Source organism: Phaethon aethereus (genome assembly GCF_964289735.1).
Source record: "Phaethon aethereus genome assembly, chromosome: 11".
Classification (NCBI taxonomy): domain Eukaryota; kingdom Metazoa; phylum Chordata; class Aves; order Phaethontiformes; family Phaethontidae; genus Phaethon; species Phaethon aethereus.
In genome coordinates, this window is record NC_138587.1 from 19,806,121 (window position 1) to 19,830,535 (window position 24,415).

Below are 24,415 nucleotides of genomic sequence, written 5' to 3' on the forward strand. Positions count from 1 at the left end.
AAAAGCCAGAAGCAAGTCAAGGGAATGGGCTGCCTCTGCTCTTCTCTTTGAATTCCTTTCCAGAACGCATTTTTCCCAAAATAACTTAATTGTCCTTTTTTTTTTTTTTGTGTGTGTGTGTGTGTAGATCGTTCTATATTTGTTGATCAGCATTAAATGGACGTTTTCTGAGAACTGTCCAAAATAGCTTGAAGAACTCTTTGCAGAGTGGCGATGTCTCATTTAGAGCCCGTCACACTTCGTGGCTATGGTTGCCTTATCTTCTGTGCATTACTCTGCATTTCTTGACCTTGGATTTCACCTGCCATGCCGTTTCGAGACATCCGTTTCAGGAGAGCCTTGTAAAGCTCTTAGCATTCAGTTTTAGCTTTGAATACTCTGAATAAATTTGTATGGCTCAGCAAACCTCTCCCTTCATTATTCCCCTCCTTCCCAGGCCATTTATGAATATATCCCATTTATCCCACGGCAGCGTCCTGCAGCTCTGCTTCTGAAACTCTGACCGTCTACCTCTACCCCTGATGTCCGGAATTGTGCCGCAAGAAAGCTTCTCCTTATTCCACCATCTTTTACTTCTTTTTTTTTCCTTCTTGCTTTCCAGATTTTTATCCTAACATTTCTCCTCCTGACGCTTTCCTTGAGACAATTTTTCAGCCTGATCCTGGATATAGAACAGTTCTGGTGTGGGAATCTCCATAAATTTCTCCTTAGCAAACAGCATTGCAAAGGTTGGATTTATCTTTTCTTTTACAGTCTTGCATTCCTTAAATTCTGTGCCATTTCAATCTTCTTTTGGTTTTCCAGCTTCTTTGGCAGATTTCCTATTTCTAAAGTTTTAGAAAATCTTGTGTTGTTTTTGGGCACAATTTACAAGTTGTTCCTTCAGGGATTTTTTTTTTTAAATGCCTTTTTTTTTACATCTTTTTTTAAAACCCTTTTTTAAAGGGTTTTAAATTCAATTTGCCAAATATTGTTCTTTTTTGGTTTTTTCCCTCGTCTAGATTTTTTTTTTTACTTCTTGAAGGATTCCTTTTTACCCCTGTAGCCTTATTTGCTCTGCTCTTTAATGATGTTGCCTTGTTACGGCCACGTCTTGTACACTGGCAAGGAAGGGTTTGATTTGCCTGTGGCCCTAATCGTGCCGCGGAAACTTCCCTTTCTTACCCTTCCACCTGCCGCTTTTAATTTCTTTTTAACAAACTTTCTCACTTTTTCTGATTAATTTCCCCCCCACCCCCCATATAAACCTAAATATTCTAGTAGTCACGCGTGCTTGTGCGTTTTTTCCCGTTCCTGCAAAGAGATTGAAGCCGGGCTTATTGCGGTCAGCGTCACCGAGAGTTTCTGCCATCACATTTGCTGTCTCAAAGCAGGCGCGGTGCACGTCGCAGGACTAAGTCAAGAAGCAGGTAGCTTGATTCTGCGTTGCTGTAGGGAATAGTTAACAACCTGAGCGAAAAGTTGCGTTGCAATCAGAGACATCCAAGATAAGCTTTCGTGAACCGTGAGCCGTAAAAATTCCTCGGTTTCACGCCGTGGTTTATCTTTTGGCTTTGCTGGCATTTCAGAAATCCGGGACGGTAATTCGTGCCGGTAGCTTTACCAGGACAAGGGCCTTTAGTTAAAGGCGGCCGTGGCGATCGGCGCTTTAATTGCTGGAGCTCGTTAGGCGAGGTGAGTGAATGGAGGCAGAGGGGAGCAGTTGCTCCTTGGCTGGGCTACTCTCCCCATCACACCTTGCTCTTTGCGGTGCCCGCAGCGTTTTCAAGATTGTCACGACCTTTTATAAATTAGGTGATTTTTAGCGTGCCTAAACGACGTGCCCGCAGCCATCGGTTGGGCCCGGGAGGGCTATGGAGGCTACGGAAGAGCAGCTGTGGAGCTGGGGTTGGAGGACTTTCATCTTCCGTTGCAGCCGCCCGTTCACGCCATGCTGCCTGCTGTCGGTCGCGGGGCCGTATGTCTGTGGCAGGGCTCTCCTTCCTTTCCTGCGGACCCTCCGAGTCCTGCCACAAAGAGGAGAGGAGCTCTGCAGCCCAATTCCACCCTCCAGCCTGCAGCATCCCCTGAGCACGGCCGCCCGCAGCGCTTGCCTCCGTTAGCGCGGGGTTGGGCGCGCTCAACGCGGGAGGACGTCACGAGCCCCGCAGTCTGGCGGTCGTGCTGAGCGTCCTCCCCTTTGGTCATAGTCTTGGGGCCCAAAGCTGGGCTCCCCGCTTCCTCCTCTCCTTCCAGGTGCCCTCAAGGGCTCCGAGGTTGGTCTTCACCCGCACCGACGGTCCAAAGCCGACCGACCAGCTGCACCCATACACTGGAAGAGCTACCCCTCCTCCTTGCTTTATATCTTCCAGGTACTTGCTAAGTGCCCAGAGGGGTGCAGACGCTGGATCAGAAATCCAGTGGACCTTTCTAGAAGCTCCTGGCTCTCAGAGGCTGGCTATAGGGCTCCTCTTGCGCCATGCAGCTAATTGCATCACGCTCGAGAAGTAGCTTTTACTCTGTCTCCGGAAGACTTACGTGTAGTTTTCTGCTGTCACAGAGGAAATGTGTTCGCCCGATGCCGAGGCAGAACGGGTATCAGACACCCCACTTACCCCCGAGAGATTTTAATGCTTTGAAGTTCAAGATCGTAAATGTTCTTAGGAAGAGTTATATCACTTGAAAAGGAGGCCGGTTCAAGTCTTTCAAGCTTCAGTGTGCCTGCTCCTGCAAAGCTATCTCAGAAGGAATCTCTTTGATGTGTATTGGACTGAGATCATTACCTGCAGGCGCTTCTGTCATTGCAGTTGCCGGTGGCTCTGAGGGGCTCGGCCAAGATCCTGACAGCCATGGCTGCGCACTCCGGGCATCGGCAGCTGAAAGAGCAGCTCCCCAGCGCGGCATGTGGTGGTCTGCAGGTCACTCGGTGGCTTTCTGGCTTGCGAGGGCTTGTGGGAGACATGCAAAAGTTTGACGCCGGTTCAGTTCTGGGGCTGCTCTGAACTCTGTAGACATCAGCTGCCTTGCGTTCGGTTGCAGGTGTTCATCGTGGTCTACACAAGGGTGACGAGGACACATCAGACCTTGGGATTCCCAGGAGACAAGTTTGGGGATGCTGGGCTGGTTGGTGCGAGCAGCCCTTGCTCCGGTTTTGAGTTGCAAAGCATCCCAGGGGAAGGCAGTTACTCTGAAGTTGCTCTTGGCCCAACCAAGGCCAAGTTAGGTGCAAATTAACTATTGATTTGCCACATCACAAAATTAGAATAAAAGAGTTCAGTTGGAAGGGACCTACAACGATCATCTAGTCCGACTGCAATGGATAATGATTCACGAACACAAAAAGGCAGCGTGCGGGACCAAAAATAAGCAAGTGTATGTTTATCTAGAGCTAAAATCGGCCATAAAACTCTTTTTCGGTAGGCAGGGTTCGGCTAGTAAGATGGCAGACGCTTCTCAACAGCCGTGCTTCATACAGCAGTTTGGGTGAGGCTGGTGGTTTAGCCTATCGCCGATTCTCAGTTGAACTAGGCGTGATGCTAGTAAGACGGAGACTAAAAGTGAGGCTTTTCCTAATCTTGGCTTCGTAAGCGTACTGAGTCACGCACCCGTAACGCGGACGCAAACTGGAAAACTTCGGCTTCTCGTTACCTTTCCGTGGGCAGCGCTCGGCGTGCTTGCCTTCTGCCAAACCAGGCGCCGCGGAAAGAAGACGGCACGCCGTGCCTCGCAGCGCCGCGTGCCCCGGCGCTGGGACGCGGTTCCCCGGCGGGGGGTCGTTAGCCGGCTGCGTGAAGGGCGAGCGGCTCAACGCCGCCGCTTGCCCGCCTTGAGCCCCAGCCGGGTTTAACCGGGAGTGAACGCCTTGAGCGGGAGCTCAGGTGGGCCGGTCAGCAGCAGGAGACGCGCATCAGCGGTGCCTCGGTCGCGGGAAAAATGCCCGGCGGAAGCTGCCTCTTATTTGACGGGGCTAAAGCTGCACGAGAGCAGTGTTTTTTCCGCTGCTCACGAAAGCAATTCGTTAAACGCCGTGGCAAGAGGGCTTGTGTTGGCGTCCAATAAAATACTCCCTGACAGTTTCTCGTGACCATTTCATATTTTCTGTTTTCTTTGCAGCTGGGTGGCATTCGCTGTTTTTAAACCATCCGGTACACGTGTTTCTGGTATCAGCTTCTTCCTGCCACGGACAAAAATGTCATTAAGTCGAGGGCACTTGTATTTAAGCAGGTGCTGATTTTTAATTCCGTAACTGCTGCTTTTTTATTTTTTGTCAAAGCGGAGTCTGATACAGGATTCCCCGCGCTGGATGGAGCACTTTTTGGGCTACGAAGCTGCCACCTATAAGACTCCCAAGCCCTGTGGGTGTTTAGCAGTGCTAGCGTGAGATTTTCAGTGCGTGGAGCCGAAGCCGGCGGCCCTCCCCGTCAGACACTTCTTTTTCTGTTTATCTATTAAAAGGTTGCATGTCCTATTTTCTAGCCTGACTTGCTAATAGGCAGCACGTACCAGCTAATATTTGATATTATCTCATGCAGCTTCTGTGCCGACCCATAAGCATTAGGAATTATGTTTTCCTGAGCCAAACCCAGTGCCATTTTCACCTAGAGTGCAACTCCCCTTTTGCTTAGCTACCTCTTTTTTTTTTTTCTTTTTTTTTTTTTCCCCTAAATAGGCTATATTCAGTGATTCTGAAAATCAGTCATGTGAATGCTCACATCGTGTTTCAGTCGAACCAACTAGGTCAAATCTCTGCTCGTAGCTGAGCAGCTCTAATTCTTGTTTGCCAGCCCAGCCTCCTCCTTTTGGCTATGAGCATCTACACATCTCTCTCTTCATACTTTGTCTTGATTTGTTTGCTTCTCATACCCTTGTTTTTACTGCAGGTAAGCGGTCATTTGTTTTCCCTCTTGTTTTACTAATAGAAAAGACTTGCTTGTCCCCATTTTCCTTATTTTTGATCCGAATGTGAAGCTAGGAGCTCCCTTCCATGGACAAATCCAGCTCTTCTTTGCAAAGCCCGAGCAGGGCGTGCTCTTTGTAAAATGATGGCAACGGTGCCATTTGTTTTCCTGTTCTTTTTATATACCATCGTGTAGTCATTCGATCAGTTGCCCAGCGAGCAGGAGACCCGTTTAAATATCCACCAGGCAGAGAGAGGGATACAGTCCATGTTTACCAGTTGCATAAAAGGGCTCCCGAAGGGTTTACTGGGACCGAAAAAGCCAAGCCCCCGTGGGTGTGAGAGCTGCTGGGGTTTAGTGGCAGCTGAGCAGATGGATGTGGCCGGAGTGTTCAAGGGGGGAACGTGAAATTAGGGGGAAACCACTGCTCGTCCTCTCTGTTGGGCTTTTCCACGCAAGAAGGTCTGAAGAAGACTGAGTTACCAGCCGTGCGTGTAGATTTTGTGCCATGTCATTATTACTTGATTTTATAGCAAAGACGTTAATGGTGTTGGCATTTACCTTGTGGCAAATTGCTCCCGGGGCTGCACCTTGTATGTAGAAGGACCCGTTGACACCTCTTGGGATGTTGGCTCCAAGTTGGGTCTTGTCTGTAAAATTTAATGGCACCGATGAACGTATCTTGACTTAAATCGGGGCAATTCCCTTCTACAGGCCCTGACTTCCCCTAGGAATTCCCGAATAAGGCAGCTGTACCAGATTACTGGAATGGGATTGTAAACCAATACTGTGTCACTGTACTGCTTCCATCTTTCCTAAAGCCACTGTCATCTTTTCACTGGCACTGCCATGCCATCAAAAGTAAGGTTTAGGGCAAACCATCTTTTTCTGCAATTAAACTTTAACCAGCCAACTGAAAGTCTTAACAATTGGTTTGGCTGTAAATAGGATTTTGTTTCTGAAGCCTTCCCAATTCTGGTTATTTCAATGAAAACCCGACATTTTTAAGGGAGGGGAAAAATCGGACATGAAAAATCCAAGGTGCTCGTGACATCTTACACCACTGAGCTCGATTTTGTGACGGATCGCTTTGACCCTTGGTTTCCATTATGCTGTTCATGCTTCTGATCATCTCAAGTCAGCCGTTCCCTCCTGGTCCTTCTCCATCTCCTCCCAGCCTGCCAGGGTCTTTGCACCAGCCCTAAATAGAAAGGTTGGTTTCATACCCATGCTTGCTCCCAAGTGGAAAGCTCTGTGCCTTTTTAATCAGGAGAAGTATCTGACGGAGAAGCAGACCCGGGTACAGATTAACAGGCTGGTGCTGCGTGCTGCTTTTGGTGTGCTGGTGCGGTGCCCCGCGTTCAAAAGACGGTCGGAGCGCGGCTCCGACAAACTTGGAGAAGGTTGGGCAAGAGGCGGCAGGGCAGAGGGCTGGTGGCGGGCATGGCTTCGGCTGGCTGGGCTGCGTCAGGGCAGGCGGCTGGTTGTGGCTTGGTTTGACGCCGTGTCGGCTTTATGCTGGAAAAAGGAGGGAGTTTTAGAAAGCAAGAAGCAAGCCACCATTTTTCAACTGGGGGAGGAGGGGGAAAAAAAAAAAATCAAAAGAAAGAAAGAAAATGGCATCTTCCCAGCTGCCCAACCTGCCGGTGATTGCAGGCAGGTTAATAGAGCTGCTTGCCTGACCTTGTCTTGATAAAGCATTGATAGAATATAATAAATGGAAACCTTGGCGGTATAATTGTTAATAAGCTTAGTCAAGCACACTTGGTATTCTTTACTTGGACAAAATTATAACTCCGTTGGTCACTGTGAGCGCATTGCTGAATTTGGACCCTGCAGAGATGTTTGATGCCCAATATTTCTAATTCAACAATTAGGGCGGTGTAGAATCAATACGGCCCCATCAAATGGGTGAAATCCTGCCTTATTAAGACATCTCAACGTAACTGTTGACGGATAATCCAGTGGCATTGGGGAGAATTCCTTTGGAACTGGTTCGCAGCCCGGTGCCAGTTGATGTTTTTATCAGCGGTAAGGAAGGCTGTAGGGGAAAAAAGGGGATGAGCCTCGGTTTGGACTTGTGTAACAACGACAAAAGGGTTCGTAGATGGGCACGAGGCGTAGAAATGTCGGAGCGTCCCAGCCACAGACGCAACGGGTGTGGGCCTGCGTTTGGCTCAACGTGACTATTCTCATGTTCTTTCCTGGGGCATCTCTCCAGTATTTAAGTTACCGTACCTGACCGACCAGATGATTCCTTCTGGTCTTAAAATTCCGCGGACGCGTTTGACTGACGCAGGTGAGAGACAGCCCAGCCTACGTCACAGGATGGCTGAGGCGTCTTGGATAATTATAAAATAAATAAATGCAGTGATGATACGAAGGCACAGAGTGACACCGCCGCTGGGAGCGGGGTGGAGAATTTTCTCACGGGTTTTTGCTTTTCCAAGAGAGCCACGGACTCTGTTTTGGGTAGGAAACGCAGTAAACTCGTCTGCGCTTGGTGCGGCGGCAACTCTTGGTGGAGCCTCGCAGCGATCGACTGCGAAAAACTCACCGAGCGAAGAGCTCACTCTTTGTTTAAAGAAAGGTGCTTGAACCAAATAAGCCAGACTGCTAGTACTACTAATACCAGCTGCAAAAATTGGTGATAACTACTAATCCGTTGCTAAACACTTCCGCTGTGGGTAGCTGCTGTAAGTTTTTTCCGTTTTTCACCGAGCTGGGAAGTGAAACCGTAGCTGAGTGGTATTTCTGTGGTCAGAGCTAATTCCCACTTGGTGGCAAACATTTTTTTGTGGTAGCAAATGGGGAAAAAAATTTGAATTTTGAAATTTGCAGTGGAATAGCGACTGTCTTGTTCCAAACGAGAGTCATTTGACCGTATGTATGTTGATCTTTTCCAATAATGTTATTTCAATGTTGTTTGGTACACCGTTAGGACGGCACCTCCTCTAATACATAAACGCCGTTTTTATAAGAATTAAATTTAAGGAGAGAAAATACCTTTGGCTTTCTGACCCCACTTTCTCCCGGTGCCTGGGACTGAGCTGTCCCATCTCCACCGGCTGCGGGGCAGCAGCTTTGCAGCCCTCAGCATCAGGAGGCGAATCCCAGTTTGGAACCGAAGGGCATCAGTATTCGCGGCGGAGGAGCAGCGCCGGCAGACCGCGGGCTGCGGGTGTCCTGCTGCTGGGCCCCGTGCCATTTGCTCTGCAGTCTGGAGGAGATCACTTATTCCCTTCCTGCTTTGCTTTATTATTATTATTATTCTCGTGCGACTCCTCCTTCGGAGGAGCAGGTTTCGATCTGCAGCCGGAAAGTATTCCCAAAGTGCTGTTCTAATATTTATCTTCGTCCGACTTGCTGTGACTGTGGCAACATGCACTTTGAATTTCATTAGTTTTATGCATTTAAGTTCCCTCTTTAAACCTTTGTAAGGTCAGACCCTGCTTGGGTAAATCAACAATTTATTAAATTCGAGATTCTGAGTAATATTTTTCCTGTAGATCGCGGTAGCGAGGGCATTAGGCTTCCTGCCTTGTTTGAGAAAGGCTTGCAGGCGTTACCGGTAGGCACGCGCCCTGAGTTACTCTGCAATTAGCCGAAGGTCTCCCGCCGCGGGTCCCCGTCCCGGGCTCAGCCTCGCTCCTTTCGGGTGGCTGGGGCTTGGCAGGGAGGTTTTCTAGCCCTGTCCTGGCCACTTGCCACATCCCAGCGGGTCTTCTGCCCAGCCGAGACTCCCCTCAGCCCGAAGGGGCTTCGGCTGGGGGCAGCCGAGCCCCCGCTCCCCACGCTTCTCCTTTCGCTAATGATTCGCGAAGGCAGAGGTGATGCTCTCGCTCTTCATTTCCCACCGCTGTTGCTTTCACCTGTGACTTGACAGCTGAGATGGTACAAGGAGTTCTCCTGCCTCCCCGGGGCTCCGGAGGGGTTCCTCCTTCCACGGGTGGGGTGCTCGGCCGTCGGCGTCTTTCACAGCCGCTCCTAAGAGTAGGTTGGGAGAAAGATGGCTCGGAGCGCGTTGGCCGTCGCCCCGCAGCCCTTTTCCGAGCACCAAAGCCGCCTTTTTCGAGCGCTGGTTTGCGCTGGAGACACGCTACCGGGCAGCCCCGGGGCTGGCAGGAGGCTGAGCTGCCCCGAGTTCCTCGCTCGCCTTTTTCTGTGCAACTTTCTGGCTCCCGAGTTCAACTCCGAACACGCGGAATAATTCAGTCGCACCTCCGCCGCTGGGTTACATAAGAGGGAGCTGAAATTGCGCCTCGTTTCATGAGGTAAAGCCTCTCCTTCTGCCGACCCGCACGATTTTGCCGGTTTGCGGCGCGGTTTTGCCGTGCCTCCTCGGCTGAGCCGGGGCTTCGGGCGTGGAGGGGGTGCTTTAGGCGTTTTTCCGCGTTGACGGGCACTGTTTGAGTGTGCTAAACCTCGGCTGACTCTGTGTGTTTTTCACGGTGTTTCAGCACGCTGAGGAGACCGGAGCAGCCGGATCAGGCCCCGGGCCAGCACTCGGCGTCCCCTTCCCTCGCACAGACTGCACTCGGCTCCCAGAGCCCCCGGGAGATGCGGGGCCGGGGCCAGCCCGGGCCGCCGGCGGAGGGACCGCGGAGGACGCTGCAGGTGGACGCCAGGATCCAGGGCTCGGGGAGGTCTCCCTCGGCGTCGCCAGACCGGGGCAGCACCCCTACCTCTCCCTACTCGCTCCCGCAGCTCGCCCCCCTCCCCAGCAGCACGCTCTGCCCCATATGCAAGACGACGGAGCTCACCTCCTCCCCTGGGCAGCCGAATTTCAACGCCTGCACCCAGTGTCACAGCAAAGTCTGCAACCAGTGTGGCTTCAACCCCAACCCGCACCTCACCCAGGTAATGCCTCCTCTTCCTCCTCCTCCTCTTCGGGCAGCCTTCCCGGCCGGTTCGGGTGGGCGGGGGGCTGGCTGCCGCCAGGGCTTGCGGGGAGAGGTTCTTCTTTTCTCCAGGTACAGAAGTTGCACCTTTGCTTTTGGCAGCTGCAAAGCGTTGCCCGGGAGCGAGGGCTCGGCTTGTTAATCAGGGGTTAATTGTGATAATGTGATCTGTAATGAGACCAGGGTGGTAAATCAGTTAAAGGGAAATGGTAGAGGTTCAGTCTCTGCTGCTGGGACCCCAAAATACTTGGTTGAGGTGAGGTCCCGGCACACAACCCTCCCCTGAAGTCGAAGGACTCAACAGCGGGAGGGGAGCAGGGGGGCTGCTGGCAGCTCCGAGTGTCGGTCGTCTTCGACCCTGACTCATCCCGGGTGACGACGTTCTGCGTTTCAGACGGCATCGGGCTCGCTGGCAGGAGAGAAGCGCGAAGTCGTGCGCGAGATGACGCCTCGCTGGGCGAGCGTTTCGCACCGCGTGGGATGCGTGACGTGGATGCGCCGAGTTCCCCGGGGCGGATCTGGCAGCGGCGGCGAGCGGGGGGGGCTGGGGCGTGGGGTCCCCCGTGCCGATCCATCGGGTCGGAGACCTCCACGCGGGGTGGGAAGGGCCGTGGGTGCTTTTGGCAGCTGTGAAGAGCCAAGCCATGGGGGTTGCTACTCTCAGGCTTAATAACAGACTCTTTAGGCCGTGCTTTGGAGAGCCGCTGTGCCACGCCAGCGTGTGAGGAAACAGGATTCGGGCACTGAGGCCCCCCGGGCACCCTGGTTTTGTACTCGCTCCTGACACCAGGCACGGTGGTTTCTATACTCCGTTATTTGAGGGAGACTTCTGGTCCCTTCCCCCGGTGGAAGGAGAGTTGGGGTAGCTGAGACCCCTGGTAGAGCGAGACACAATTAAGTGGGTGCCGCTTCTGTGCTGCGATAAAGGGGTACTTGCCCCGGCGAAGATCAGAATAAGGTCTCGGACCTTAACAAAGGGCCCTGAGGTGGAAATTCAGGCTCCTGCAAGGAAATGCTGTGGGTTACCCTCCTGTTTCACTTCCAAATTGATTTACTAAACGTTTATTCTGTTGTCCCAGCATTGCATTGAAAGTTGACCAACTACCCTGAATAGTAGCAGTTAAACAGCGAATAAACAGAATCATTAAGGTTGGAAAAGACCTTTAAGATCATCGAGTCCAACCACCAACCCAACACCACTGTGCTCACTAAACCATGTCCTGAAGTGCCACGTCCACATGTTTTTTGAACGCTTCCAGTGATGGTGACTCCACCACCTCCCTGGGCAGCCTGTCCCAATGCTTGACCACTCTCTTGGTGAAGAAATTTTTCCTGATATCCAATCTAAACCTCCCCTGGTGCAACTTGAGGCCGTAAACAAACAAAAAGGCACCAGTCGCTCAGTTTCTGGTCAGCCTGGACCTGTCCCCTCTGCCTTGTCCCCCGAGCTTTCCCGCGGTGGCCTCTACTCCAAGCCTCCCTTGCGGGTGCCCATGTTAACGTGTGTGTTGTGTGTGTGTGTGCACGGGGTTTCTGCTTAGCACCTCCAGGTCGCTCTGCCCTCTGAAATGTGGTCGACTGTGGAGTATTTTTAAATATCGAATTTAAAATTTTATCCTCCCAGCTGGGGGAGCCGCGCTGGTCGGGGCCGTGTCGCGGCGTGACTTGCTTTCCTCAGCGAAGCTCTTCGTGCCGCAATTCCAGAGCCACGTAGGAAGGTAGGTAGGAAGGAATGGTAGGAAGGAATGGTAGGAAGGTGTCCGCAGCGGGCTGGTGGCATCAAGGAGGGCTAACAGGAGGCGGCCCGGAGGCTGCTGCCCATCTCGGTGGTAGGAGCCGGTGGGAGCGGGTCTCCGGAGGTCACCGAGTCCAACCTCCGCTCAAAGCAGAGGTCAGGCGAGGATGCTCCGGGCTCTATCCAGTTGGGTCTCGGGAACTCTCAAGGGTGGACCTGCTCCGCTGCTTGACCAGCCTCGCAGCGAAAAACACCCGTCCGGTCCCTCAAACCCAGGAGGAGCCGCAGGGCGGCTGCGCAGTGCTGCTGCTGAGGGCGTTGCTGGGGCTGTGTTTTCCGGTCGCGTTCCCTTATGAATGTATTTTCATGGGAATGGTTGATGTTTCTACTTTGTGCTGCAGCAGATACGGGTTTGTGACTTCTTTCAAGGCTCTCTAGCAGGATTAAATAATCAGAAATGTCACACTTGCTAAGAAAGCCAAACCCCCAAAAAGCCAAAATAGTGTTTTACTTGGTACGTCCTCTCCTGCACCACCCGTGGGACCGCCGGAAACCGCCGGTGTGGCGAGGTGGGACCCCAGTACTTGTTTGGCACAGTGATTCCTGAAACTGTTTTGAGAGCCTGGTTTTGAAAATAAAGTGTTTATATGAGCGTGATGTGTCTTTTGAGATAGATAGATAGATATGCTATACAATAGCTTTTTTATATATATATATGTGTGTGTAACTAAAATAACAACAGGCTCGGTGTATGAGCTGTAGTCCATCACACTCCACCCTGCCACTTAGAAATGCCAAGAGCAGATGTTTCAGGGGAGGGTTAACTGTACCTCCTGGCAAAACACCTAAACTTGATAATTAGGTGATACCTTCTGCTCAGAAGCGTGTACATTCCTTGGAGATATTATTTTTCTTTGTCTCTTTTATTTTATTCCTTTTCACGTAGCTTGGTGGGCGTTTTGTCTTAAAGGGAGGTAAGGAATTTCCATCACGACGAAGCGGTTGGACTCTTGTGGCATCTTGAGTTGATCACTTGCCGAGCAAAAAAAATATATATAATTTTTTTTTTTTCTTTTAATTCGCTGTCTCTCTTCCTTTGAGCACCAGCTCGTTCTTGTTTCACAAGACTGGGCAAACAGAAGTTCCTGTCTGCTGTCGGTGCCGCTCAATATTTTACATGTAGATAATCATATTCTTCCCTCCGTTCATCTCCGCGCTCCGAAATAACCGCTGTCATGGTTTTCAATCTGCTCATGCGCTGGCGTGCCCATTTTCTCATTCATTCACTTATCCCTGAAGGTCAGGGCTCTTGCCACGGATGGTTATTTTAAGCAAGGGGAAATGTGAGGCAGGGAGGTATGATGGCACCGTAGAGACAAGAAGTTACGCCGTGGTGTGGTAAAACGTGACACTTTGCTTACGCTCCTGTGTGGGAAATAGGTTCTTGAATGGAGACGTGTTATTTTAAAGGCGATATTGCAGCCCTAACGTTCTAGTAGGATTTTTGATTTCTTATTAAAACTTTCTTTTTTCCCTAGTTTTCCTTGGTGTGGTCTTTTGATTTTTTTTTTGGGGGGCAGCTCGTTCTGCAGGACCATACCAGCGATGCTGTCGTTGCCTCCGGGGGGGAACAGCTCGGTTTCAGACCGGTACAATAGGTTCAGAAAATCCTCTTTTTATACATCTTCCACTTTGTAATGCCGCTCTTGTGGCTTTCGCCTGACTGATCCTGCAGCACGTTCGTCTGATTGGATTTGCTCCGTTTGGTCTTTCTTTCTCTGGGGTTTTGAAGTGCCGTTGCACGTGGCTAATTTGATAAATAAATTGCTTCGCCGGTGTTCTCTTAAAATTTGTTGCCTTGCTTTTAATTTGTTTCCTCCCCATCCTTAGTGCCAAACCAAAGAAATGGAGAACTTGGGTTTGATTTTAAGCGAGAGCAGCGGCACAGCATTAAAATACGTGCTTTAGCCAGAGCTGAAATGAAACTCAAAATGTCTGGCTGCCTAATAGGTGTGCTTGGAACCGACGGGGATTATAGAAAATCTTTGCATTCTTCCTTAGGTTTCTATTGTGCTTTTTTCCAATTTGAAATCGTGTTCATCGGATGCAGTTTCATAAGTATTCAGATGCAGGCAATAGTTTTTTCCCCACCCCCCCCTAATAAAAGGAGCATATTTATGTCTGTGTGTTCTTCGCCAAATTACTTTCTTTTTGCAGTCCCTGCTTTTGTCCCCGAGCCATTTTGAATGTATTCGCTCTCTTTGTGACCGTGTGAAGTGGTGATACTTGTTAAACTTCAGTTCTGGCCCGCGTTTTTAGCTCTACTTCAGGAGATTGAAGAGATCCTTTGTACCGTGTATATTATTTTCCTGCTCATGTCATATGAAAACCTGAAATATTTAAAATATTTGAGAATAAATTTGTTCCCTCCGCGCTCCACGCCGTGCAAGATCGTCACTGACCTTTGATCACGGGCCGTCGGCAAGTGAGACTTAAAAAGTCTCGGGGAGGATTAAAAACTTGCCGGTTGGTTTCCCGACAGCGGTCGGGGTCGTTTGTCAGGAGAAGAAAACCTCTCAGCAGCTCTTGAGTTATCTGTAGCGGGAGGAGATATCTGCAAAAATAAACACAAATTTAAAGCTTTTAGGGAAACGTTTGAATTTTATTAACGGAAAATAGACCGTCAGCTGAGACGAGAATGCGATAGCGTTAAGTGTGAACCCAGCGTAGGGCTGGGTTTATCCCGTCGCAACATCATAGTAGATGGTTTTCTGCTCAATGGTGTAAGAAAATTTTGGGTGAAGTAGAGCAAAGGAGGAGTTATGGGAAGCAGAGGGCCGGCACAGTCGGAGCGTCTCTGGCGGTCGGAGCGGCGCCGGGGGAGAGGGGCTCGGTCCAACGCCTGCTCCAGCCCACCAGCACGAGTGGTGCCTGCCCACAGTATCACCTCACTCATTTAGCAAGTGACTTAAAAAATAATAATAATAATAAAAAAAAGAGACCGAATGTCATGGGAATTATGAAATTGTTCGTATGCTGCTGTTCCTAAAAGCTAATTTCTCGTTTGGGGCATTGTCTTAATTTTATACCTTGTAGCCTGTTAGTGCCTGATTTTTTTTTTTTTTTTTTTTTTAGTAAAACCTGCTGTTTTTGTGAATTAAGGGCCTGATCTGAAGTATTTATGCTTCAGGAGGCTTTGGCTTGACTAGTGACCACGGATTCAGTGACCCTGCAGGCGAAGGGCCGTGCTTAGGAGCGCCAGGGAGGTTATTAGTTCCACGTTAAAACGACAGCCGTTGGGAACAGCTGTAAATCCCCCATCTCCTCCTCTCGTCCGCCTCGTCTCCTGCCTGTTGTTCATTTAACACAAGCGTTTAAAAGGCCTCTGATGCGCGCTGCCTAATCGCGGGCGAAAAAACGCCCTGTTTGGCATCACTGATTTTACCCGGGGGTCTAATAAATGCCGCGGCGGTTGGACGGGGAGTAGCTGGGCGCCGGCGCCCGACTGTAATTCACGTTTCCGCGGTTTATGCGGCTCGAAGCCACGTTTCGCGGTATCTGGCGCTCTGCCCCGTCGCTCCCGGGTGTCGACGTGGGGCTCTCTGGGACGCCGGCGGCGCCCGGCCAGCGCGGGGGGCGTCGGGGGGGGAGCACTGGAGGTCTGGATGAAAGAAGGGTGAAGGTGCCGCTTGCTGATAGATAATTAAACGTGATTTTAATGAGAGGTTTAATCTCCCCTGTCTCTCCGGCTTTTCAAACCGACGCGGTCCTCCTCGTTCGCGGCTCTCCGTTGGGACGCGGGGCGACGCTGCTGTAGCACCTCCTAAATCTCCAAGTTTCCTCGGGGTGCCTCAGCTCCGCGTTCAACTTAGCCCTTTGCACCGGGAGCGACGGCGGAGGAGGAGCCGCGAGATTACCTTTCCGTCGCTTCTCCCCTGACGGAACGGCAAAGCCAACGAGGTTTCTCTCCTGCCCTGGGGACCACGCCGGCAGTTCGTTTTCCCGCAGCCTGAGCTGTCGGCGCGCGTGCGGCATCGCGCCCCGAAGATCTATTCTTGCGCTCGCGCAGGCGCGCGGGGCTGTCCTTAAGAGGTTGGAGCTCCCCTTAACGAATGAGTCCTGGGCCTGAAAAACACTGGATCTCAAAAAGGGGATCCTACAGTGGGATAACGTTTGAAAATAAGTATTTCTCCTGTCTGGCATCCCCTGGGGGATTTCACGCCCTGGGGTCGCGCTCGCGGTGGCCGCGGTAGAGGCGTGGGTAGCTGGGAGGGGTAAGGCTGTAGGTCTGGCTCTGTAAGCAGAAGCCCGCGAGTTCAGGAGTACATGTTTGGGTGGGGGTTTTTTTCTCCCCCTTCCTGTGATCGGATGAAAACCCAAGCATGGCCGCGGGCTGGCGGGATGTGCGTGGTTAGACGGCTCTTTGCGCGTCTGCGTGGTAAGGCTGCACCCTATGCCCAGCTGGACCCCTGCGTGGCTGAGCCAAGTCGCCCGTTTCAGAATGATTTCTCTTGAGATCATCCTTCTTCATGATACAGCTGTAAAAATAAATCTGTCGTCAGTTGTAGGCTGCAGATCCGGGAGAAATTTTTCCATCGGGTCGGGCTGTCGCTGTAGGAGAGAAACGCAAGTTTTACTCCGATCTGTTCTTTTTCAGCAGAGCTTCGGCCAGCAGCGACCTGTGCGTGCAGCTTGCGATGCTCTCTGCGAGAGCCGGGGCTCGTCGTGGCTGCTGCGTGAGGATGCGGTGATTTGGGCTTCCCCTGCCCCCAGAAGCTCCCGCCGGGGGAAACTTTAAAATTTTAGCCCTTCCTCAGCATTGCCCGTCACCTCCTAATCCCCTTATCCCTACCCCAAGTACCCCAGCCCTCATTTCACCCTGTGTCCGCGGCGTTGCGGTAAAGGATGCTTCTCTTATCTCTTGCTTGGATCTATTTATTTCTTTATTTCCGCTCTATCTTTTTTTAACGGGGTGATTAGCATGGAAAAAAGCAACTAATACGCAGCCGGCGAGTGGCATACTGGTTCTTGCTGAGGCTTTCTACGTATAAATGATTCATTTGCCTTTTCAGCCCCTGCTGCAGCCCGAGCAGGGGCTTCTCCCAGCCCTCTGCGGCGACGTGCGACTTGTCTGTTGGATAGAGCACAATTTAAGTTAGAGCCAACACACAAAAAAAAAAAAAAAAAAAAAAGCTCGTGAGTAATTCTGGCTGTTCCTCCCAGTATGCTGCCTTTCGCTGCGCTCTGCGTAGATGATTCAAATAATGCAAAATTCACTTGCGGAAAATGTCAAAAAATAGCTTGGCTAAATGGGTTCCCGGTGACTAATAAGGGCCGGTGCTGCTCACGGTGGCTCCTCTCCGCTGGCAGCCGGCTCCAATGAGCCGCGGCGGCAGGGACCCGACTACAGGGGACACGCGTGAGGGTCCACGGCGACGTGTCCAATCGTTCGGAGGGGACGGGGGAGCGCGGCTTCCTGCGCGCCGGAGCGACGCCGCGGTGGCCGGGGGTAATAAAAACAACTGCAAGTAAAGATTAATACTTCTGAGAGGCGGGATGCGGGCTGCTTTCTTCTTGGCATCTTCTGTCGCTCGATAAATACTGAGCCCAGCAAGCCGCGCGCGCTCAGCCGCCACCGCCCTGCGTCGTCCTTCCCGCGGCACGTTAAGTTACGGCAAGCTGTTTGCTCGGGCGAGACGCGGTGCGTTTTTGTTTTGGTGGGGTTTTTTTTTTCCCCCCTCTAGCTCTCGGCTCGTGTATCACTTTATCATTAAAAAGAAAAGCAAGCCGCCGATCAGAAACGGCTCTCGGGCTCCCCAAAGCGGAGCGGGATACCGAGTCAGAGTTTCGGAAAGCTTCGCGGTGTTTGCCGCCTGCTTTCGCTCCCTCCCCCGGACTTCCCCAGGCAGAGGATAAAGAGCATTTACAGCCTGCGGTGGTTGACGGAGCGATCTTGCTCACGTGGACGCTGCCGAAGGTTTTCCTACCCGTCGAGCACGTGAAGTCTCGCACGTGGTTGAGCGTCCCTCCGCGTCCCGCCCGTGAGACGTCCCAGAGAGCAGCGACTGCGCGGGGCTTCGTGGCACGGTCTCGTTTGCGCGGCGTGTGCTTGGCGGTCCAACGCCGTGCTGCCTTCGGGGAGCGCTCAGGAGGAAACTTCAAGGGCTGTCAGTGCCTCGACGAGGATCGAGTCAATCCCAGCCGAATCCATTCCTGTTTGCCATCTTGCCACAAATAGCAGAGAGCAGGGTGGTGGTAGTGGGGGGTGCCAGACGCTCCCCTGCGGTGCGGCGGAGGGGTGCCTGGCAGGACAGCCCCAGCACAGGAGGGGACGCCGTGATGCGGCTCTTCCAACCCCAGCTGGTGACAACACAGACGGTCCGTCCGGTCCTTAAAGATAGCGGTGTTTGGTGGAGGTGGTGGCATCTCAGCATCTCTTTTGACCTGAATTTTAGCCGATCGCTGTCACCGTTTTATAGAGTTGCGTGGGCTCCCATCACCGGAAACCCGGCTTCCTTCTTCCTGACCCTGTCTTTTGTCTGTCTCTTGGCCGTGGTCATGTTTAGGTGCTGATCGGGGATTTACGTAGTGTGGTGGACTGAAAAGTACCAGAAATTTCTGAGAACGCCCTGTGAATGCAGTAAGGTGCTTGTGGGACGGCAGTTCGCCCCTGGTGAGGTGTTCCCCACCACTTTAATTCAAGCTCGTACAGGCTCGCTCCTGAACCTCACCCTCCTGTCGTACCCAGCTCCTCGTCTTGGAGACTTCTCATGCAGCCGTGCCCGTGGGCAGCCCTTATCTGAGCGGGTGGGGGGCTAACGGGGCTATGAAAAGTGGTTATTTTAGCTCCGGTTGAAATGCCATTTTATCAGGCCGTAAACCTTTTGATCAAGGACAGCCAAAGAGTGGGATGTTTCACTTCTGGATTCGGTTCTTGTTGTGAATAGGCTGTGCCGGCGGCTTGGCTTTCTGCTCCGGGTGACATCAGAGCCAAGTTGTTGGAATGGCTCGATGGGGAAAGATGTGGTCTTAATGGGATGGGAGTAGTCTATGCAGCGGGTCTGTGGGATTAAAGGTTTGTCAAAACGAGTTAAGGCCTGGATGTAACATGGCACTAAACCAGCTGGAAGTCAGTTTTGAAGACTGAAGAGCCAGTGTGCCCCTCCCCTTGCTCCCAGCTCACTTTGACCTCCGTCTTCTGCATCTTAATTGAGCCCCAACTTCTTGTGTGGCGGCCCTGCCGCCCCGTCGCAGCTCACAGAATTCCCCCAAGGTGGGAAAAAGACTTAACACTGACTTTTTGCTCCCCTCCCGCCTGCTCTGTCACCCCCTTGCTCTGCCCACGCCATGGGGTTAGACTGGCCAGACCCTTGAGTTGGAGACCTCCATGGAAGACTCGAGCGGTGGGCAGGACAGACGTGCCCATCATTCCTGTGGAGAGGAAGTTTTGGTGCCCACCTACCTACAGCCACCCTCTCCCCCTTCTAACGAGCAGGACATGTTTTTCCCGTTAGACGGAAACAGAAGCGCAAACACTTGGGCTCGTATGTTCAGCAAAGCCTCGATTATTCTGAATCATCCAACGTCCTTATCAAAGCGCTGCAGACGGCGCTCGCATCAGTCACAGCACAGGCTAGCGGAGTTGGCGGCGGCGCTCTGCCCGTTTTAATTGCCACGAGCGAGCAGCGATTTGAAGCCCCGTCCCCGAAGAGCAAAAGAGCTTGTCGCTGCACGTACCTCGGCTTCGCAAAAACACGGGCTCAGCACGCATTCCCTGTTAAAAACCTGCTAAGGCTGCAAATGTATAAGGGTGCACGTACGGTGCAGCAACCAGCTCGGCGTGCCAGAGTGGGGAGCACTGCTGGGCTTTGCTCTAGGAATGGCAGCTGCCCTTGGGATTTGAGTTTTGGGGGTTTTTTTGTGCCTCTTCTTAATTGTAGAGCCCCCCGAAGCCTAAAGGTGGAGGCGGGGGGAATCGGGAAAGGCCACGTCCTGGCAGCTCCTCAGGCGTGCGGCTCCTGCGAAACCAGCTGCATGGTGGCTCTGGGCCACGCGTGGATTCTGCTCAGCCCCTCGTGTCCTTTCGGAGGTACCACGTCTTCTTTCTTCCCTGAGAGACACCCCACCTCTCTCCTGATCTCCTGGAAGGCACTGCTGCTCCTTCCCCCTGGGGACACAGCACAATGCCCAGCAGATAAAATACCAGGTCTAGTAGAAAGGTCTGGCTAAAAACTAGTAGTTATTATGACCCCGAGGACCTGAGGAAGAGTTGAATTACCTGAATTTCTGGATTCCTCAGCAAGAATGAGCATACTTACTATGGGGAGAGGCTTGTCCTTGAGCACGCCTGCCTCCGCTTCGCCAGCGATGGGCAGCGCATCCTCTACGTACTGCGAAACCTTTTGAGCTTTGCAAAGAGCAAATACCCTTGGTGTTTGGTGGAACACAGCCTACTAATGCAAGACCAACGGTGCTGGGGCAGAGGAGAGGTTCCCCCACCAAGGGCTTCACCTTTTTACCTAGAAACGTTGCTTTCATCTGGTCCCAAGGGACCTCTGGCAGGCCAGGGCATGAATCCGTATTTATTTGTTTTTTTTCTAGAGTCCCAGGTCGGCACTGAGGTTCGGGGCCAGGCCAGCTAATAGCCCCAAAATTAGCTTTTACAAACTCTACCTTCTGTTCTGACCTGCCGTATTAATTTTCCAGATGATATGATTGTGGCTTTCAAATTGGAGGGCGCTTTGAGAAATATTACCAACCAGGCATGCTGCTGCTGCCATCTGTCTTTGAGCTGCTCCTGGGATCCCATTACTTGCTCTCAGCAGACGATCGTTATTGCTTTATTGAATTAGCAAGAAAAAAAAAAAAAAATCCGGCAACTTCTGAAATGCTGTTTTCCATAACTAATTCCAGGTGCTAAATTCTCACTGAGACCCGTGGGACGTGTTGAGATAATGCTTTATGCAGATCCTGGGCGTAAAGGTTTTACAGGGCTGCCCAGAAAAGTCCCGTGATCCGACAGTTTTGAAGGACATGTCGTTTGGAGGGCTCTGAACAGCTCCGGCAACCACCGCGTTTACGTGCTCTCCGAGCCCTGCTGCCCCAACCAAGAGCCAGCGTTGGGTGTGATGGTTTTTGGGGTTTTTTTTCTACAAAGGGAAGGCTTCGTCGCCCCTCCTGATGCTTTTGGCCAACTCAAGCTGGTCACCCTTCTTCTCCAGCCAGTCCCTTTTCCCGTGTCTTCCAGCTGCTGGCCACGGCCCCATGCCACCGTGCCTGCGTCCCGCCGGGTCTCGGCACAGCGCGACCCTCTCCCTGGGTGAGCGGCGTCCCCGCAGACGATGCTGGCCGGGCATGGTGTTTAATACCAACAGACAAGGCTGTGGGCAGAAAAAAGCTTATAGGAAGGTGGTATTTATTTGGATGTAAAATGTTCCCCGCCCCCGCCAGCGCAGGGATCCTGCTGCTTGCCTCTTGCCAGCCGATCCGTCCCTTATCTGCCCAGTTTAAGGCAGTTTGGGTCAGATTGCCAGCCTTCGGCGCAGCTCCCACCGTTCAGCCAGAGGTTTTGCTGCGCAACACTCGAAAATCAGGAGCAAGACCCCTCCAGCAGAACGCGGGGGGAGCAGCGGTCGCACCCCTTATCTCGCCCGCGAGAAACGCACCATAGATCAGAGTCAGCCCCGTGGCTGGTAATTACACTCGCGGGGACAAGATTTGTTTTTTCTTTCCCAAAGCCGTTTCTAATTGGCACTGGAGCAAATCAGAGAGGGCTGCAATCGGCCTGAACCGCGCAGTTTGCTCCTCTGTAGGTTCCTCGCGGTCTGGATGGACGCGGAGCGGTGCCGTTCCCGGAGCCGCGCGGCGCCTAGTCCGACGTGCTCCTTGGCTCCGGCGGCAGCGCCGGTGGACTGGACCCCGCGTGGGGGTGCTGGGCGTGTTCGTCGCCTACGGCCGACATATTGAGCTATAAGGCTCGAGTAAGAAACGCCTTTAGCGAAACGGTGCGCCTTCTCAGAACGCTCCTGTCAGAGGCTGCCCGGAGATAGCTGCCTGTCCCCGCCATGGTACTTTAATCAAAAATACGCTATCTACGTGCAAGAGAAGATTTTTTTTTTTTTATTTGCCCCATGAGTTAATTTGAGACTTCGTTAAACGCTGGCCTGCTCCTGCAGCCGGAGTTGTCGGTGGTGCTAGCACGGACGGATGCCCTCATTGAGGAGCTCCTGAACGCTTTGTTCAAATGAGCAACCTGATTTATTCCTCTGATGTTTATCGCTTGGGTTGCGTGCAACCAGCGTCCAATATGTCTCCATCTCTCTCTTTCCGTCGTCTCTTTGCAGCCACCGGTGCCGGAAACGTTGCTGTAGCTCGGCAGCGGGCGCTCCCTGTGCACCGCGGGGTGCGGTAGCTGGTCACGCAGGCAATAAAGGGCTAACGGCAACCTTAAAATAGCGGCTGACAGCGGCTTCTTTGCACAAAAAGGGCGTTTGTGAGAGAATTCTTGCATGGTGGGTTTTGGGGTTCCTGTTGTTTGTTTGGGTCCTTGTGTTGACCCAAAGCTGCTGTCATTCGGAGATATTTCAAAGAAAAGCTAAGCAGCCCAAAAAGGTGTAGGAAAGATTTGCCACTGTGATTTATTTTTTTTTTTTAACCGAGCAATTTCTGTTTGAATTTTTTTTCTTTTCTGTAATGGTTTCTGGTTTTGCAATCAAGGACTCAGCCCCTCGTTTGAGCAGAACGAAGCTAGCTTTCGTTGTAAGCTTGCCCCGCATTTGAAATGGGGCTGGCCGGTTGTTCCATGGCCATCCTTTGAGCCCCCCATCAGGAGGGCAGCAGAGAGCTCCCCTAATTGGGTAACTCCATATTTTGGCTTGGGTGGTGATAGAAGAGGTGGCCTCGCGCATCGCGGGGCCCTTTCTGTTTATACCTTTCTGGGGTGCGTCGCTTTAGGTCTCCACGGCAATAATGACTTTAGACCAGCAAGCAAAAACTCCTGATGTGAATGACCGGTTTTAATCTTGCTCTGCATTTGTCCACGTTAGTAAATTTTTTTGAAGACAGGGTGATCACTGTTGTAGACTGGCTTGCAGTTAAGTATTCCCTTCTTAGAGGTTATGTAACGGCTATGAAAACCAGTTAACAGTGATGCGACTTTACAGGTATCTGCTCAAATTCCAATTGTTTACGGATTTTGTGTGTGTGTGTTGGAATTGGTATATTCTACTTAGCAGACGATGACTTCAAGCTGGCTGCGGGTGCGTTTGGATGGGGCTGGGCGTTCCAACGCAGAAAGCCTCTTCTAACCTATTAAAACAGGCAGCTGGTGACTGGACAACCTGTTTCGGGTGCTCGTGGCCCATACTTGTAAGCCCGTTTCAGGTGCCAGGGCCACCCAAGTAGGTCTCCAGAAGGCAGCGAGACAGGAGGTGGGTCTGGGGGCGGGTGGTCTGTAGGCTGCTTTGATGGGATGCACCCATTTCACAGCACGCAGTCCTCCAAAGCTGCCCGAGCAGCTCCTAAAAACGCACAGAAACGGTACCTGGAAACGCAGAAAACCATTAATTGTGTCTCGAAGGCCGTGGAGCCCCAGGGGGGGATTGAGACCAAGAGTTCTGCAGCGTGAAGGGGGTGGCCGGTCACCCCGAGGAGATGGTTTGCTGCGGCGACGCGCTCCCCTGGGCGGATGCCTTTGGCTGGGAGGTGGCCGCAGGCTGTTTTCACTGGATAAAATAGCTGCTGTTCAGTGTTTGTGGTCTGTCTGTAGGATGGCAAGTAATGGACTTAGACTGCAAGGAAGATTGAGGTTAATATTTTGGGAACGTTTTCTAGCAGTTTAGGTCACTTAAGCCAAAGCCCCCTTATTCCCCCTTTCTCTGCCCACCCAGTAAATCCACAACCGATGGGAAGTTTTAAAGACCAAATTAGACAAACATCTGTCGGCAGCGAGGCGGGCTTGCCTGACCCTGCCCAGGGGCAGGGGATGGAGCCGAAAACCTTTCAGAGGCCCTTGCAGCCCTCTCTCCTCGCCACTGCCGAACGCCGGGGCGAAATCCCGAAGCCTTTAACGCAGGTGTGTTGGAACAAAGCAGCAGCGCAAATAAAATTCAGACGCGGGAGCATCTACCGGGAAGAGCAGGGCGAGGAAAGGCAGCGTTGGGTGCCCGGGCTGGAGGAAACCCACCCAGCGCCTCGCACCGGCGTCTCGGAGAGTCAGAAAGATGCTTCAGGTTTTATGGTACGGCCCCGAGCGCCGTGGGAAAGCCTTCGGCATCCGTGCCGGGTCGCGGGAGCCCGGAGGTGGTACCTGCCCCTCCTACCCGTCAATCTGCGGTCAGTAGAGCGGTTTTCCCAGGGCGACGCTCAGCGCTGCGCTTCCGTACCCGCCAGCTTGGGGACGGGGCTGCCTGGGACGGCTTCATCGCCCGTTTGGGATTAACCCTTCCTCTGGATGCCTTCCAGGTCCCTCTCTCGGGTCTCTCCTATCCGAGTGGGGTACGTCCGGGCTGGACGGGAACCTTTCATCCCCCTCGGTCTCCTCCACGGCGTCCCGAGCGCAGGCCCCCGCAGGCCTCCATCCTCCGGCACGCCGCGTCCCGCCGGGCTCGGCGGCGGCTCTTAAGCCCTGTCGTGGCCATCTAAGGAAACCCCTGGAGAAGCCAGCACGGCCAGCCCCTGAGGAGGACCGCGCGGGGCACCCGGAGGCGTCCGGACCACGGAGGGAAGTGGGGGGGATGTACTGCGCCCGCCGCCTCCTACCTCCACGTCCTAACTTAATGAGCTAATTAACTAATTTATTCAGTATTTGTGTCCTCAGAGCAACACGGTAACCCAGACGGAGGTCGGGGCCGTCTCAGCGATTTCAGGCCCTGGGCAGCCTTCGGTAACGAGCCGGGGAGTCT

The 24,415-nt window shown here is 52.5% G+C and overlaps 1 protein-coding gene across 1 annotated transcript in view; it reads left to right on the forward strand.

Annotated features, from left to right (window-relative positions):
- Positions 1-24,415, forward strand: part of BSN (bassoon presynaptic cytomatrix protein) — a gene marked incomplete at both ends in the record, with an annotated part of 87,609 nt that overhangs the window by 12,752 nt on the left and 50,442 nt on the right. The window contains one exon of the mRNA XM_082004711.1: positions 9,338-9,737. Coding sequence (XP_081860837.1) covers positions 9,338-9,737 — 400 coding nt within the window. The remainder of the gene's footprint in view (positions 1-9,337; positions 9,738-24,415) is intronic.